This window comes from Chrysemys picta, chromosome 22 (assembly GCF_011386835.1).
Source record: "Chrysemys picta bellii isolate R12L10 chromosome 22, ASM1138683v2, whole genome shotgun sequence".
Taxonomy (NCBI): domain Eukaryota; kingdom Metazoa; phylum Chordata; order Testudines; family Emydidae; genus Chrysemys; species Chrysemys picta.
The window spans coordinates 1,184,197-1,201,596 of NC_088812.1; the positions used below are offsets into that span (position 1 = coordinate 1,184,197).

At 57.7% G+C, this 17,400-nt stretch overlaps 2 protein-coding genes across 3 annotated transcripts in view; one reads left to right on the plus strand and one right to left on the minus strand.

The window, feature by feature from the left end:
* Nucleotides 1-17,400, plus strand: part of LOC135977035 (uncharacterized) — a 348,641-nt gene that overhangs the window by 182,582 nt on the left and 148,659 nt on the right. The gene's annotated exons all lie outside the window — the stretch shown is intronic.
* The window catches only part of TYK2 (tyrosine kinase 2), a 31,111-nt gene continuing 16,875 nt past the window's right edge, over nt 3,165-17,400 (minus strand). For both annotated transcript variants that reach the window (XM_005279296.5, XM_008176017.4), the window contains exons 8-24: nt 17,015-17,172; nt 16,814-16,934; nt 15,169-15,346; nt 14,911-15,017; nt 14,497-14,673; nt 14,022-14,109; nt 13,600-13,727; nt 12,748-12,883; nt 11,481-11,632; nt 10,910-11,060; nt 10,378-10,475; nt 9,612-9,804; nt 8,988-9,106; nt 8,492-8,664; nt 7,708-7,825; nt 7,484-7,594; nt 3,165-6,637 (exon numbers count right to left, since the gene is read on the minus strand). In XM_005279296.5, coding sequence (XP_005279353.2) covers nt 6,503-6,637; nt 7,484-7,594; nt 7,708-7,825; nt 8,492-8,664; nt 8,988-9,106; nt 9,612-9,804; nt 10,378-10,475; nt 10,910-11,060; nt 11,481-11,632; nt 12,748-12,883; nt 13,600-13,727; nt 14,022-14,109; nt 14,497-14,673; nt 14,911-15,017; nt 15,169-15,346; nt 16,814-16,934; nt 17,015-17,172 — 2,343 coding nt within the window. In that variant the 3' untranslated portion in view covers nt 3,165-6,502. The remainder of the gene's footprint in view (nt 6,638-7,483; nt 7,595-7,707; nt 7,826-8,491; nt 8,665-8,987; nt 9,107-9,611; nt 9,805-10,377; nt 10,476-10,909; nt 11,061-11,480; nt 11,633-12,747; nt 12,884-13,599; nt 13,728-14,021; nt 14,110-14,496; nt 14,674-14,910; nt 15,018-15,168; nt 15,347-16,813; nt 16,935-17,014; nt 17,173-17,400) is intronic.

The window sequence follows — 17,400 nt, forward strand, 5'->3', positions numbered from 1 at the left end:
AGCCCCCCACAGCTAGCCCCCACATCCACCCCTCCCCCACTGACCCCCCACCACAGCTAGCCCCCCCATCCACCCCTCCCCCACTGACCCCCCCCACAGCTAGCCCCCTTCTGCCCCCACATCCACCCCTCCCCCACTGACCCCCCACCACAGCCAGCCCCCCCACATCCACGCCTCCCCACTGACCCCCCCCATCCAGCCCCCCACATCCACCCGACCCCCCCAGCCCCCCCTTCTGCTCCCCCACAGGCAGCCCTCCCCCTTTTCTGCCCCCCAGGCCAGGGCTGACCCTCAGGCCTTCCCTGGAGCTAAATGCGACCAAGCCCCAGCACCAGGCCCTGAGGACCACAAATCGCAGATTGTTCAAAAATCCAGCAACCCTCACCTCAGAAACCCGTGAGAGCTGCCCCCCCCCCCAAAAAAACCCCACAAGACCCCTTTAACGAGGGGCAGTCAGACCCCAGCGCGGAGAACACAGGCACCAACCGGCACGTGGAGTGTAAAAGTTTAGTGAGGCCCAGAACGAATTTGAAGAGCAACGAGCCAAGGACACAAAAACTAACAGTCAAAAAATGCAAAGTGTCCCAGGAGCCTGTCAACGAGGAAGTGAGGGCAGGAGCTGAGCGCACAGCTAAAGCAGCACTCAACACCGATAAGGCAGGTGTGGAAAACCTAAGTGAATTCTTTGCATTGATCGTCAAGGCAGAGGATGTGGAGAAAATCCCCACACCTGAGCCATTCTTTTTAGGTGTCAAATCTGAGGAACTGGCCCAGGTTGAGGTGTCATTAGAGGTGGTTTTGGAACAAATTGATAAATTAAACAGTAATAAGTCAGCAGGACCAGAGTGTATTCCTCCAAGAATTCTGAAGGAACACACATGAAATTGAAGAACTACTAACTGGGGTACGTAACCTATCACTTAAAATCAGCTGCTGCAGCAGGTGACTCACAGATCGATAATGTAATTTTTAAATATATTAGGAACAAAAAGAATCCTAACCATGGTATTGGTCTATTACTAGACAGAAATTGTAGAATTTTCAATAACAACCCAGAAAAGGCAGAAGTGTTCAATATTTCTGTTATGTATTTGGAGAAAAATAATTATATAGTCTCATCATATGGTGGTAACTCTTTCCAGTCTACTAGTACCTATGGAGAATATTAAAGACAAGCCACCGAAGGTTGACATTTTTAAACCATCACAGTCAAATAACTTGCACCCACAAGTTTTAAAACAGCTGGCTGAGGAGTTTGGTGGACTGTCAATATTGATATCTAATAAAGTCTTGGAGAAGTTCTAGAAAACTGGAAGAAAGCAGTGGTGTGCCACTTTTTAGATTGGGTAAATAGGGTGACCTGGGTAATTATAGGCCTTCAGCCAGACATCACTCTCAAGCAAGATAACAGAATGGCTGATATGACACTCAATTAATATAGAATTAAAGGAGGGTAACAATTAACATCAATCAACATGAGCTTATGGAAAATAGATCCTGTCAGACTAATTTGATATCTTTTTCTTGATGAGATTATGAGTTTGGTTGATAAAGGTAATAGTATTGATGCAATATACTTAGACTTCTGTAGACCTGGTACCACCCATTTTGATTAAACTAGAATATAAAAGTAACATGGCACACATTAAAGGCATTAAAAACTGGCAGATAGGTCTCAAAATGTAACTATAAATGGGGAATCATCATCAAGCAGTTTTTAAGGGGATCGGTTCTTGGCCCTATGCTAGCTAATTTTTTATTTTTTTTTAAATCAAGGACCTGGCAGAAAACAAAATCATTGATAAAGTTTGCAGATGACACACACATTGGGAGAGTGATAAATAAAATGAGGACCAGTCACGCTGGAGTGGTTGGTGTACTGGTTAAGCAAACAATGCGTATTAAGACAGCTATATATAAATGTATACATCTAGAAACAAAAAATGTAGTCCATACTTCCAGGATGGGGGCTATCTTGGGAAGCTGTGACTTTGAATAAGCTTTAGGGGTCGTGGTGGAGATATCTCCCACTGCAATGCTGTGGCCAAAAGAGCTCATGCAATCTTGGACACAAACAGGGGAATGGTGAGTAGGACTAGAGAAGCTATTTTACATCTGTATTGGGCACTGGTACAACTGCTGCTGGAATCCTGTGCCCAGGGTGGCTGCCTACAATTCAGACATGTTGATAAATCAGAGACGGTTCAGAGAGGAGCCATGAGTGATTAAAGGGTCAGAAGCTGCCTTTGTGTGAGAAGATAAATACAAAGAGCTAAACCTCTTAACCTTCTCTGTTAAAGAGGTGACTTGACAACAGTCTATACGTATCTACATGGGGAACAAACATTTGAGAATGGGCTCTTCATTTTTGTAGAGAAAAATCTAACACGAGGCAACAGCTGGACGTTGGAAGTAAAGCTTACCTTTTAGTGGTGAGAGCAATTAACCATTGGAACACTTTACTGGGGTCATGGTGGATTCTCCATCACTGACCATTTTTAAATCACGATGAGATGATGGTCTAAGAGCTACTCTAGGAATTATTTGGGGGAAAAGCTCTGGCCTGTATTATACAGGAGGTCAGACTAGATGATCACAATGGTCCCTTCCAGCTTTGGAATCTATGAATTGCCTCTCAACCCCCTTCCTTCCAACCCTGGACAGGTTTTGTGGGGTTAAGCACCCTTGCAAGACAAGCCTCTCAGACCTCACGAGTGAGCTGCTCTTAGCTGGTAAGGAAGCAGAGTGTGTTTATCGGGATGTCCGGGCCTTACACCACCAGTTTGCCAGCAAATTACTTCTCTAGCAGCCGCACACTAGTCCTCAAAGCTTCTTGCAGGGGCTGCCTCAACGCTCTGCTTTATGATGCTCTGCGCGACGCAGGACACAGAAGGACGTGCTGCGTGGCACAGGCTCCGCGCTAGGAGGGGGTGCAGTGTAACAGCAGCCTTAGATTTGTATCAATCAAATCCCACACTAAAGACTGCCCCTGCCTTTTGTTCACGTACTGCACGTAGCACACAGGGATCCGGATCCATAGTTAAGAACTGTAAGTGTTAAATAACTCCATCAAGCACCTGCCCTCCTTCAGCAATCTGTTATGGAAGTGGATCTCTCAGAGGGGAACGTGCAGGCAGAGCAGCAGCATTTTAAAAGAGACACAGTACTGGACAGAGTAATTTATTTGAAGAAAAGTTCCGGGATATTACCAGCTACAGGTTATACGAGCCAGTAGTAGATTAGCACGGAGACCAGTGACGTTCACATTAGATAATCATCTCCCACTGTCCAATAGAAAACAAGTCTCTGTACACACAGGCGCTTTGGCCAGTCATCCCTGCTCCCTGGGGAGAGAGGGAGTCACAGCTCCAGCACAGCGGCAAGACGCAAGGCACATTGCTGAAGTCCATTTTTGCGTAAAGGTCGACACGCAGACCATGGCGCAGGATGGCCCCACGAGGCAGGCAGCGTTGCTCCATACTCCAGGCACATGGCTCACTGCAGAGGTGATTTCAGTGACATTTACATAGCAGACAACAATAAATAAGGGGTGGGGAAATCAACCATTATACAGTTTAACAGCGTAATTTTAGGAACAATAAAGCCAAGGCCTCCCTCTAGAAAGAGGGACCCTTGCTAACTCAGACAAAATGATCCTCCTTCCTTTACAAAAACATTGCACTTTTTATACACACAAGTCTCTTCCTAAGCCTTTTATTTACTTTGAACCAACCCAACAAATTGGTCACATTAGAAGATTCCTCACTAGTTGTCCAGGGCAGGAGTGAATAAGCCTTTGGAGACAGAGAGACTGGTCAGGGGAAGAGCTGTGTATGTGGAAATATAGTGGCAAGATACAAAGGCAAGACTAGAGGTATGTTACAAATACTAAAGGAAGATTTCCTCACGTAGCAGCCTCCTAGAAGAGAGGTCAGGGGACCACAGCTATCCAATGCGGTAGCTGGTCAGTGGTGTCCAATCTGTAGCCCTCAATGTGTTAAGAAAACACATCTGATTATGAATTGGAAGAGCATTCCCTGACCGTGTCCTGTGTTTATTAAACTGAAGCATTGGCCCCATTACTATGGGAGACCATGGGAGCAGCTCTGACCTACAGCCACGTGCCCTTGGAGCTGCTGATGTCCCTTCCCAGCTGCAGCCCAGCTGGCAGGGAAGGAAGTGGGAGCAGCTCTGGCTGCTCCAATGCCAGAGTCCTTCCTGGACTGCAAACACCTTAGGGTCAGCCGGATCGACGCTTGAGTGACTTTATTTCCGTTGGTGCAGGTAACATATTGACTTTGGCTCCTTGACCGTATTGAAATCGGTTCGGCTCGGAGGCTGAGCACCAGGCAATATCACCTGCTCTCTAGCCTGTGGCTACAAGAGATGGAGGGATAGCGGACTCCCAGAATCACATTTGAAAGAAGAACCAACCGAGACACCCCACTGCTGATGTTTCATTAGTAATAAAAGTACCACAAACGTTCACTTGCTCAAAGCCGGTGATCATCCCTGGCGAGAAGAGAGAACCAACAGACCCCAAATGTTCTGCAGAGTCAGATGGGCTGGGTACAGCTCAGACCCATTTCCTTCGCAAAATACATTCCAGGCATTCAGGTGAGACAGTGAGCAATTAACACTGAAGGCTACAGGCCTGCTGGAGGAGTGGATGTTGGCGGCGCATGGAGCTAAGGCCTTGTTCATTCGGGGCTTGAGCCGTCCCTCCACCAGGTTCTGTAACGTAGCTGAAAGTGGCAATGCAGCTGTCTCTGCAGCGCATGGAGACAATCTGAGACATCAAGACGAGCACACATGACCTCAGCAGTCCCTGTTGTTGAGGAAGAGGGCATTCGACTGGATGGTGTTTGCCCTGCTTCTCTAGACACGGCCCCACAACCAGGGCTTAAGGGCTAACTGGCTTTTTCAGGACTAGTTCCGCTAACGCTGGCGTTAGGTGGCCAGAGGACAGGGTGGGACTGTGATTTGGTGAGCAGATAAAGGCAGTTCTTGTCTTTTGATCCGGATTTGGTTTAAGGCCAGACGACTCCAGCCCCCTCCCCCAACCACATGATCTAATTCACAGTGCGTGGTCCCTGGGAGAGGAGAGGCGGGAAAAACCTTTGGTTGGCATGTGGACGGCGGCAGCAGAGTGAACGGCCTCGGTACGTCCCCTTGGAGCGTACAGCCACAGGAGGACGTCTCACTGAGGCGTTCGAGAGACAGACGGCCAGGCTGGGGCAGCTGCTGCCTGTTCAGGGAGGTTTCCCGTGAATGGGGGCAGTAGCCAACACATGCTCCCTCTGGACCCCAAACTGCCCTTACAGTGGGGTACAGGACCTCCCCTTGTTGCCCCCTGGGCGGCAGCCAGGGCTGCAGGAGTGCATCGAAGGGCTACCCTGGAGCAAAGAAAAGGCCTCTGACTGAAGGGCCAGCAGAGGTCATGGTCAGCTGCTGTGGAGCGAGAGGGGTCTGCGCTGGAGAAAGCCAAGCCCAGCAGGCAGTGCGGAGAGGGCAGCCCCCTCAGGGGCCTTTCGATGGGAAGCCAGCCGCTGTCCCGGGGTAGAGCACCTCTGCTGGTGCTCGGGGGTTGCCAGCAGAAGCAGGCACGGTGGTGCTTCATGGTACAAACTGGGCAAGATCACAAGAAGCTGGAGGATGGGCCAGAGCTTTCCCAAGCTCAACCACCAAAGCATCAGTGAAGAACAGGCGGGGGACAGGCCCAAGAGAGGCCCGTTCCCCTGAGCTGCAAAAGCACCACAGAGCAGGGCAGGCTGGGAGCCCCTGTCCGGCTGGAGGAGGGAGCAGGCGTGGGCCCACTGTATCCTTTTTAAACGATGCTTCGAGCCCTCACTCGGCAGCGGCCTTAACCGTGCACCCCCTCCCTCCCCTTGCCCCAGATGCAGCGTTACAGAGCTAAATTCAGGCCTGTACCCACAGCAGTACCCACCCCTCAAGCTCCACCCTCTGCCCTCACAGCTCCCTGCAAAGGCGTTAGGAGTTCCTGATGGCGGCCTGGGATGCAGCGGGTTAGGCTCCACGGAGGCTTTTTCGCACGTCCGCTCCTTTCAACGCGCACAGGGCTCTGACTGCACAGCGCTGACATAAGCCAGGAGGTTCCATGAGATGCGCCAGGAAGGCAGTTTGGCCTGGTTGCTAGACAGCCCCACAGCTTCCTCGAGCTGCATAGCCTAGAAGGAAACCACTTTCCAGGATTAAAATCCACCTGCCTGGAGAGCCTAGGAATCCAGGCCAAAGCAGCAGGTCCGTACTTCAGAAGTGGCAAGAGAAGCTTTGCCAGCATCTCTGCTTACAGGGCAGGTTCCCTGGACTCCACAACACATGGTCTACTGGATCAAGTAGGACGGTGCTGCGCAGCAGCGGGCACCGAGGCAGCAAGTGAAGTCCCAACCCTCCCCAGCACTTCAGAGTGGCCTCTCCGCCAGAGAGTTTCCAGCTGAAGACAGCTGTGGTTCTTCCCCGAGCAAGTTCCCAAGCATCCCACTCAACACACGCTGAAGACCGAGGGGGCCTGAGCCTTGTATTTCTCGTGGAAGTTCTTCAGGATGGGGACGAGGTTCTTGAACGCTGGGCGGAAGGAAGCTTCGGATTCCCAGCAGTTTTTCATTAAGCAGTATATCTGAGGAAGGGAAGAACAGTTAAAAGGCAGGCCGAGCACAAATCAAACCCACAACTGAAAGCAGCCGCCCCCACCCTGAGCCGGAAGGCAGTCGGGAACAGGCCCGTTAGCAGGCAGCAGTGGAACGGCCCTCTGGCCGACATGCACCCTCCTCTGCTCCGAAGCCTATCAAAACCAAACCAAAGTAACAAAAGCCACCACTGCTCCCTTATTCCGCTAGCTGAGGGTTCTCTCTGCCTCTGGCCATGGGCGTTGGAGGATACAGCCCCTGCCCAGGGCAGGGCGGCTGGCTGGTGAGGCTTCAAGTTTGCCCAGTCTGAGTGGAATCCCAGGGAGAGCTCTCAGTGACTTCAGCAGGGGCCGGATTTCACCCTGCATTCTTTTAGCAGCATGTAGGACAGGCCGACCTACTGCTTCCATTCCTAATCAGAGTGGAGGCAATTAGTCTTTAGCCAGGCCCTCTGGAGGCAAAGCCCCCGTTAGCGAGGCAGTCTCTCTGCCTGCCACGCCAGTCCGCGACCTGCGTATTTCTGCTCATCGAGGGCCTGCCTAAGCCCAGCACCTATACAGCTGTGGTGCTATCCCGGGCATCGTGGGGGAAAGGGAGTCAGTTCTGCTTTCCTGCGTCGCCCTGCCGCATCACTGGATTCTTCCCTTCCTGTCCTAGGCTGCTGAGCTGCGGGAAGCAGCCATCACGTCCCACAGGAGAGGTGGCCACATTCCAAGAAGTGATCCCTGTATAGTCTGTGGAGCACTTGGGGTCCCGGTGGGATGCAACGGGCTGTAGCACCGCATGACGTTATTAACAGGCACCGCTCAGCGCTGACTACACCCAGAGAGCCTCACCTCACAAGGACAGTCCTTCGGGCTTGGGAGCCTCTTCCCCCTGTCAAGGAGCTCGATCAGCCTCAGCACGGTCATCTGACCTTGAGTCGCGCCGATCATCTCGATGAATTTCTAAGAGGGAGGGAGAACAAAGCAGGTTGGTGGGGGAGGGTCCCGCTTGTTACTTGTTCAGCAAACTCCAACCCCAGGAGCAGGAAAGCCCCCGTGAGTCCCTCTCCACTCACCACAGGGGGGCTCTGGCTGGAGTCGCAGCGTGTCAGGAGCTCGTAGAGAGTGACACCGAAGGACCAGACGTCGGAGGCGTAATAGAACTTGCACTCCTTCAGGCACTCCATGGCGTACCTGCGGGGTGGGGCAGGGGAGACGGGCACCATCAAGCTACAGCTGCAACCACAGGGCATCAGCACAAGGGACCCACAGCCAGAGCGTGGCAAGAATCCCTCCAAAAACGGCACTTGAGCTCCGAGGGGCTCACAACAGAGATTCTGCGTCATGGCCCTGCACAGCATCCCAGAGTGTCCCAGGCCAGACCCGGCACAATCCCATTCCTCAGGGCCCCCCCAGCCACATCTTTGGCATGGCAGGGAACGTACAGAAGGAAGCCGTCACATTCAGACGCAGTCTCTGGGCAGACTTGCTCTGGCAGTCGCCGAGGGAGGAGATGGCACAGATACTGGTTACCCAGGCGTCCTCGCCATGGCTGCGCTGCAGACCTACCCTCAGGGCGCACAGCCTCCAGGTGTTACTGAATTTGCTTTTCCACCACAGCTCGCACGTGGCCCGAGGCCGCTCACCTGGGTGGCTCACAAAGACTACAGGTCCCAGCATACAATGCTCCAACTTGAGCCGTGCTGGGACCTGTATTTTAATCAGGCCAACCCTCTCCATTAACAAGAGGGGGCCGACTAGTCAGCTCCGTACAATGCAGATTCACCAGGGCACTGGGATGGCTAGCAAGCTACCGGCATTGCCCTCAGAGGGGAAACATGGGGACCCCACAACGCTTACCAGAAGACGGGGCTGTCTCCGTCCTCGCAGACGCGGTAATATTCATGCCCTTCGGGGATGGCTTTGGCCAGTCCGAAATCACCGATCTTCACCACGTTCTCGTTCTCCAGCAGCACGTTCCTAGCAGCCAGGTCCCTGTGGATGTAGTGCAGGGAGTGCAGGTAAGCCATGCCCTGTGGAGAGCAAACACCGGATTATCCCCATTCTGCAGCCAGGACCATGAAGCATCTGGAGAGACGGGGACTGGCCCAAGGTCACATGGAGAGTGTGACAGAACTGGGGATAGAACCCAGGAGTCCCAGCGCCCAGACCCCTTGCTCTAGCCACTAGACCCCACTCCTTCCCCTGGACATTGCACTGCACAATCGTTTGTTTCCCCAGCCACCCCACCCCAGCTCTGGAGCGGCAGATGCACGGTGTAGCCCCTTCTCCCCCAGGCAGTGACAGCATCAGCACAGGCCCCCCACGCGCTGCCTGGCTTGGGCCCGGTCGTTACCTCGCAAATTTGCTGGGCAAAGAGGAGGATGTGGGCCAGGCTGACGTTGTGCTTGGGCAGGTAATCCCGCAGGCTGCCCAGGGGCACGTACTCCATGATGAGCTGCACGATCTTCTCCCCTGGAAGAGGAGCCGGATGTAAGCGATGCGCTCAGCGGGACGGGCTGCAGTAGGCAGCGGAGCAGAGAGGCGCAGCCGAGGGGAACGCAGCCACGGCCTGAACCCCCACCACTGTCCCCCTGGAGGCTAGGCCCCCTCCTGCGATGCTGCAGCTTCGTGCCTTACATCCCACGCTCCTGGAGAGCAGCTGGCCAGCCTCTGCAGGGAGTGCCTAGGGCTCCCTTCTGCCAGCTGACAGAGGTGCAACCGTTCTGCTCTGGCCTGGGGATTTGCAATCAAGACTTAACCCCTCTGGCACCAAGCAGCAGCCTTGGGGGGACATGCATAGTTAACCCTGCCTTGGGGGCAGCAGGGGAGCCCCACAGCACACTCAGCCTATGGGGGGTGTCCGTAGAGCATGTGCCTTGGGCTGTTAGGGCACTAACCGGCTTGGGTCTAGGGGAGACAACGCTCTGCCGCGATCCTCCCCCAGGAGCCCCGCTCCCCAGCGGCGGCTGGGCTGTACCTTGCTCGCTGCAGCAGCCCTTGTACTTGACAATGTTCTCGTGGTAGAGCGTCTTGAGGATCTCGATCTCCCTCTTCCAGCTGGTGAGAAGCTGCTGGCTGCAGCCGGACTTCAGTGACTTCACGGCCACCATCTCCCCGGTGCCGTCGTTGGTGGGGTCATAGCAGTACAGGCTCACTTTGCCGAAGTGACCCTGGGAGACAGAAACGGGTCTTTGAGATCCCACCACGGAGCAGGGCTCCAGTTGTCTGGTGCCGGGGAGAGGCCCCTGTGGGACACACTAGCTGGGGCAGACAAGCTTCTCAGACAGAAAGGTCTCCAGTGGAAATGTCCTCTGCCAGCCTGGGATCCGGACTGAGCTCGAGGACTGTTAGTGGCAGGTCGGGAGCAGTGCCCAAAGAGCGCTGGAGGCCCCACGCTGGGCTGGAAATGAACAGTAACAGCCAGGGGATCCCAGCTTCCCAGGAACAGGGCAGCACAGGCCGGAGCAGACGAGAGGCTCATCTAACCAAGCAGTGGTGCAAGAAACCTCTCAGTCAGCAGTCATGCCCTAACCTGCCTGTGGGGAAGTGTCGTCCTAACGCAGGGCCCCAACCAGCGGCTTCGCTCACACTTCCCTGACGTACAGTCTATCCTTGCTAAAGGGATGGGGCTGTCCACAGCATCCCTATAGAAACCCGCCAAGCTCTCGGGAAACGCAGCCACTTCTACCGCCCTCGGTCGGTGCCATTGAACCAGGGCGATGGTCGCTATGGATGCGACTTACCTCCCCCAGTTCTCGGATCTTCTTCAGGTAGCGTTTCTGAAAGACCGTGGGGTCTGAGACGGGGAAGTCGGGGCTCACGGAGGTGACATCGACGAGGTCTGGAACGCAAGGAGAAGAGCCACGTGGTTGACAGGACTGGCACGAGCCACGCGCCAGTGCGACACTTCGCTCAGGGACGACCTCTTCCGGCCAACCGAGGAGCAGCCAAGGGAGCTCTGTCGTGGCCAGAAGAATGTGGGGCGCCAGGTGCGGGGCGTGGGCTAAGACCAGGGTAACTACACGAGCCTGCTTGGGCTCCAGGGGTGGCAGGTCTGTTTTACCTGGATCGTCCCTTCCACTGAGCGCCAGGAGGGAGAGTCGCGTATCGACGCAGGGCAGACGGCAGCGGAGCTGCAGTCCCCGCTGGGGGCCCCACCCTCCCTGCCTGGCCTGACACAGAGCTGAGGAGCTGCCCAGGAGTCAGGAAGTCTCCCTCAGTCGGTTTCCAGCCCCCGCGTGCGCTCTGCCAGCTGGCGGGGGCCGGAGGGCTTACTGTGCGGCTGCAGCTGGGTAAGGTCCCGCAGGATGGTCCGGAAAGAGGGCCGCTCGCTGGGGGCGTACGTCAGGCACTGGCTGATCAGGGCGGCCAGCTCCTTGCAGGACGGCTCGGGCAGGCGGTGCTTCTTCTCATAGAAGCGCTCTTTCTGTGGGGAAAGGAGGGGGCCCACTGAGCAAGCCACACCGAGCCACACAGCCCCCCCAGCTCCCCCTAAGCCCTCCAGTGCACATGGCCCCCACTCCTGCGGTCTCTCAAGAAACTCCGCGCTCTCCCCTGCCTCAGTGAAGGTTTCCTCTGCAGCCCCCCCGCCACCCAGAGCGGCTCTGGCCTGCCACAGAACAGAACAGCCTCTTCCCAGTGGGGTTTAGAGCCCCAGAGATTCACCCCACTCCCGCTGCCACGCCGGCCCCGGAAGAGATGCTAGAGTCTGAGGGGAAAAAACAGCATATCCAGCCGCTACAGCTATCGCTCTCACTAGCCGGAGGGCAGCTCGCGGGCACAGCTGAGGTTATGGGACAGGCGCGTACCAGACTGGGGGGTACAGGCACCCGGGCACAGGCGTTACCTCAGAGGGGGTGCGCTCCTTCAGCGGGACGTCCGCGTCAAAGCAGATCTCCAGCAGGGTGGTGCCGAAGCTCCACTTGTCGGCTGCGGTGCTGAGGCTGCCGACATCCTGGACGCACTCCGGGGCGATCCAGGGGATCCGGTCCACTCGCTCTTTGGGGAAGAAGAGAGGGGTTCGGAGCTGCTGCAGGGACGCTGCCTGAGCGACCGCGCACACCACTAAGAACTCAGGTTTGGGGAAAGCCCCTTGCAGCAGGACCTCAGGAACGGGGCGGACGCCGAAGGAGTCGGGCCCGGTCACGGTGACCCAGCTCGGCTCTGCACGGGCAACCCACCCCTGCTGCGTGCTGACAACAGGGGTCACATGTGCAGCTCTGGCAGGAAGAGCTCCAGTCCCCAGCCCTGCTTGGGGGAGCAGGAGGGGCTGGGCACCTGGCTAGGAGAGGACAAAGGAAACCAAACGGGAGTCCCACAAGCAGGGCCAGAGTCCCCCATGGGCGTGTAACCCACACCACTCTGTGCTCCGATCCGGTCACATCTCACAAAGGAGAGCTGGGCTGCAGGCAGCGCACCGGGGCTCAGAGAGGGTGTGCTCCGCTCGGAGGCAGTGGGAGGGAAATGGAATGGGGGGCTCAGTAGGAGGCGCTCTCCCCCGAGAGTCATTGCTGACCCCAATGTGGCTAGGGGGCCTGAGCTGTAGAGAGTGGGGCTCGGAGCTCAGGACAGGACTCCAGCATGGTGCTCAGGGGATGGTGGCCAAACTCGAGCATGGATGAGCACATGCTGCATCCAATTCTCCCAACCGTTTCTACCAAAAAACTATCCCTCCACTTCCTGTCCTCAGTTGGTGTGGGGCGTTGCTGTGCGCTGTTCCAACAGCTGCGACAGCACACCCCAGAGGTGGCTGCACATCCGGGGTGGATGCAGTGACTCCTTGAGTCGTTTGGCAAGTGCTCGAGGACCCCCTGGGTGGAAGGTGCTGGAGAAAGGCCTCGCCTTTTGTTTGCTTAAGGGATCCTTGCCGGAGCAGGCAACTCACGCGGCTCTGCTCAGGGTCAGACAGGAGCACGAGCCAAGCCTGGCTGGTGCCTGAATGAAACCTGGGATGATCATGCCCAGCCCAGCTGATGCATTGTTCACAGGAATCCCTGCTGCAGAGCCTGGCGACAGCACTCTGGGACGTCCCCTCCCGCACGGGAGCTGCAGGGAGCCCAGCCCAGCCCCCGACAAGCCGGGCATCTGGAAGGAGGGCACCGTGAACTAGGTACCTTCTCGGGAGAGCACCGTGAAGCTGACCCCAGGGTCGCTGAGCTTCACGAAAGGCAGCAACCCATCCTCCAACCCCTTCCTGGCCAGTAGGATGTTCTTGGCGCACACGTTGCCATGCACCAGGTTTTTGTCCTCCTGTAAAAAAAAAAAAAAAAAAAAAAAATTTGAAGTGAGCGGTGAGGAGCCCCATCCCTTTAAGATACTCCAGGTGCTCTGCAGGGTCTGAAGACCAGGCTGGAACGATGGGTCCCGTCCCAGCTCAGCACGCAGGCACTCGCTCCCTGCCTCTTCCCCCCTCGGCGAGAGGGATGTGGGGGGAGAGCAGGAGCAGGAGGCCCAACTGACCTTTGTGCAGCTCCGCACAGGGCTACGTCCTGCCACCCGCAGCCTTTCCAAGCAGCTGCCGAGTGTGGGAGCACTGGAAGGGAGGAGGCAGCGTTCCACTCCCAGCTCTCCCCAGCCTCCGGGTCTTGTTCTGACCAGGAGCGTGGTTCACATGTTGCCAGAGACGGAGTCACACAGTTTCAGACCTAGCGGTGCACCTTGGCAAGAGGCCTGGGTTCAAGCCCCAGCGCCACCAGCGTCCTGCTGGGCAACTTCCTGTGAGTCGCTCCTCGGCTCTGTGCTTCCCGGGGTGGGGAGGTGCTGGGACGCTGCGGCAAGGAGAGGGTTTGAAGCCCTACCCAGATCGATGCAGTGCTGAAGGGGACACCCAGCTGAGCGCTGGCAGATGGCGCTCCCCGGGGGCTGGAGCAGAGAGGAACAGGGGCAAAAGGTGCCTAAACAAGCCCATGGCTCTCCAGAGGCACCACCGCCCAGGGCACATCCCAGTTCCAAACGCAGCTTCTCACCAAGTAGCTCAGGGCGCTGGCGAGCTGCTTCGCGACCGTGATCTTCCAGCCGACGGTCACCCGGCCTTTCTCCTTCCGCAGCAAGACATCCAGGGGGCCGTGCTCGACGTACTCCTCCACCATGATATCTGAGAGGGCAGAAGAGGCCGGTCCTTACAAGCCTAGCTCTTTGGCACTGGAGGGCAAGGCAGTGCCACAGGCTGGGGCCCAGCTGAGGACGCTCAGGACAGACGTGCCGGCAAGTCGCAGTCTGATCAACTGTTGCCGAGACGAACCCCCCTGCCCAGGCAGGATGGGGAGGGGAGGCATTCAGGGTATACTCCTGAGCCCCTCTGCGGGGGCAAAGGGCCAGACAAGCTGCTAGAGAGGCGGCTGCAGCTGCCATCCCGGGGAGGGCCACGTGCTGGGGCGCTGTTACTCACTCTCGGAGCCCCGCACGCAGACGCCGTGCACGAAGGCCAGGTGGATATGCGAGACCTGGCTCATGAGGCTGGCCGTCTCGAAGAACGCCTGCAGAGAGAAGGGGGGACGTCACTGGAGCGTGGTCCCCGGGACAGCCAGCCACCTCGGACCAGCTAACCGAAGCAGGCAGCGGGCTTGGGGTGGGGCTTTTGCTGGCAGGGCCAGTGTGTGGCCATTTCACCCCTCCTCCCCCAGGCTCCTATCCAGGTCCAGGGCCATCTCCCCACAGTCAGTCACCCTTCCTCCTGGGCTCCCGAGTACCCCCAGGCTACGGCACCATCGGGAGGCTCCCAGGCAGGGTCCCGGTCTCAGTCCGTGCGGCGTCCCGTGCATTGAGCCCGTTCACACCGCAGAGCTCCGGCCCTGAGCCGCCAGCAGGCTGGGCTCTGCACACGCCCAGCACTCCCTCCCTCCCAGCCCCAGGGCTCGGCTCACCAGGGCGATGTCCCTGTGGCTGGGGTCCAGCACCTTGAGTACCACGTGCATCTCCCGACTGTTGTTGTTCTGCTCGGTGGAGAAGTACTCAGCCTCGTCGTCCCCGCCAGCACCCCCGCAAACATGAAGCACACCCTCGTAGATGTTGGTGCGGGTGCCCTGGCCCAGGTGAGCTCTCTGCAGGGGAGACAGCAGCAAGGGGTCACTCGGCACCTCAGGGAGAACCTCGCTTGCCCCCCACCATGGCCAGAGGGAGACCGGCCCTGGGCTGAAGGTGCTGAGCCCCCACTCCTGTTGGGGTCACTGGGCCAGACCCAGCACCCGCTCCCCAGTCCCCCCCACAGCTTCCCTTGCGCATCGATTCTCCTCCAGGACACCGACCCGTCCCCCCGGAGCCTCATCAGGGAGGCTGACCTGGGTGATCTCGTTTTTCCGGATCTGGTGGAAGCTCAGCTGGGTCAAGTTCAGGATCGGCCTGGTGCTGTCCTTCACCCTCCGGGCGATGATCAGGTCTGAAATCTCTGTGGGGAGAGGCCCACAGGAAGGGGAGGTCAGAGACTCCATCAGCCTTGAAACAAACCATTTAGGAGACTGCCCTGGCTCTCTGCATGTGGCAGAGCCCCGGCTGCTGGGGAGAATCTCACTCCCCAAACCAGCGGAGGGGGTTCATACCTCCCGGCTTCGGTGGGCAGCACCTCCTCACGGCGAAGCTCTCATCTCCCGACTTGAGCGTGCAGCCTTTGAGAACGTCCATCAGCTCCCGCACGGTGGAGAACTCCCGCTCCCAGCCCTCCAGCACGAAGGAGCCGCCTCTCTTCTGGATCCGGAATTGCCTATACTTGGGGGTGGCCTGCGTTCCGGGGAGAGAGACTCCGCTGTGACAGGGTAACCCAACGTCCATGGCTCCCAGAACCCCCGCTCAGCATGCACGTGCCCCAATGACAGTCTTACTCCTGAGCACGCGGACCCTGCCGTCACCCACGCCACTAAAAATCATGAGTGGGCAGCAGGGGCCTGCAGCTTCTCCCCATTCACTCGCTGGCTCAGAGCGCCGGGCTCCAGGCAGGGTCTGGGGTCAGGCCCCTGCGCGTGGCTAACCAGCATCTCCCCACCACTGCCTGCCTAGATTTCATCACAATCCCCCCAGCTCATCTCTCCAAGCAATCAGCCCAGCAGCACCTCTTCCATCCGAGCTGCAGCCGGCCGGCCACACCGGGCCCGGCTCACCAAGGGGACGGCTGCAGGGTTCCGGGCAGCGCTGCCATTTCAGACAGCGGGCGGGCGAGGTCTGTCTGCTGCCACTGCCCTGCGCCAGCCGGTTGAGCGCACCCAAGCCAGAGAAGGAAGTTGTTGCTCAGCTCCGGCATTTCCTGCAGTAACTAGGTCGGCTCAGGAGAGAGCACTCGCTCTCACGGCAAGTGAGACGCCAGGGCAGCCCGTACCTTCCCGGCCGGTTACACAGCCCCCCCAGATTCTGTACCAGCGGCAGCCTTCCTCACAAGGCTCCTGCCGCCCCCTGGCATCGTGGCCTGCATTCCCCAGGGCGACCGTGTGGAGAGTTGCGCCAGGGACCCGCCATGCAAGGCTTGGTGGCGCCAGGCAAAGGGAGTGTTTCTATGGAGAGGCGTGTGCCAGCTAGCAGGGCACACGCCCAAGCGGCCCTGCGTTCATGGCAGCTGCGTGTACTTGAGCGAGGTTGGAATTAATGAGACTTTCAGAGAAGATGCGTCTGCTCTGCCTGGGCAGCAGGGCAAAAGGGGGTGGATTCCAACGGGGCTCGGGCCTGGGAAAGTCCCTTGGCTCACCCCAGTGTCTTTCCTCCAAGTCTCCCTTTGCCCCACTCTTGCGTTCTGTGTCTGTTAGTTGCCACTTTCCACCCCAGAGGTGGCTGCACGTATTTTTGGTATGTCTGGAGCTGCCCGGATCAGACACAGGTTGGCCCAAGCCCTCCAAACACAGGGAGGGCAGTAAAAGCCAGCCAGAGCGGCTCTGCCGCGTGACACGCCGACGCTTGGAGCCCACATTCGGTGCTGGGTCCATGTACTCCACCCAGCTGGAATGCATCACTCCCAAACCCCTGTTACAGCTGGAGCCGCTGGCTGGCTCCCAGCCCAGACGCTGTTCAGGACAAGTGGGTCTGCGACGTGCAGTTGGCAGGGCGTGCCAGGAAGGAGGCCAAGCTAGCCTGGGTGGGAGACGGGGCTTTCTCCAGGGCTGGGCCGGGACTGGGGAACAAACTTCTCCAGGGAACCAAGGACCATCCCAAGTGCCAGGCCACTGCTCTAATCTGCCTCCTCCCACCCCACGCCTGCCTCACCTGGCCTCGGTCCCTCTTCACCACCGACAGGATCAGCCTGTTGAAGTCGAGGATGCTCCAGCGGATGATGTACAACCCATCCTGCTCCTCCCGCTTCAGCTTGGCGAAGACGAACTCCTCCCTGGAGGTGGGAAAGGTGTCAGACGGGCCCAGGCCGCGTGGAGCCCCCAGGTCTCCCGCTCAGCGGCAGGCATCACTTACTGCATTGGCCCGTGAATGCCGTTCAGGACGCTCATCACCAGCCGTGGCGGGGCCACCTCGTGGCACAGGTAGTGGCTGGAGTCGGCCGTGAGCCTGAAGTAGCCGTCCACCAGCGACACCAGGGACAGGGCCGTTTCGTATGACGGGAGAACCAGCTCCTGGGGAGGAAAAGACAGCCATGGGGCGTCATCACTGGCTGGCCGAGAGGCTGCCCAGGCCTCGCCCCCCCCTTCACTGTCCCAGCTCCGGTTTCTGAGCCAGCCAGTGGTTCAAGGATGAACCCCCGAGCACTCAACACATGGGTTGGAACTCCCAGCAGCTGGCACGTCACTAACCGGAACACCTGTGGAATCCTGATGCACTATGGGAAAGCCCCAAGATTCTGG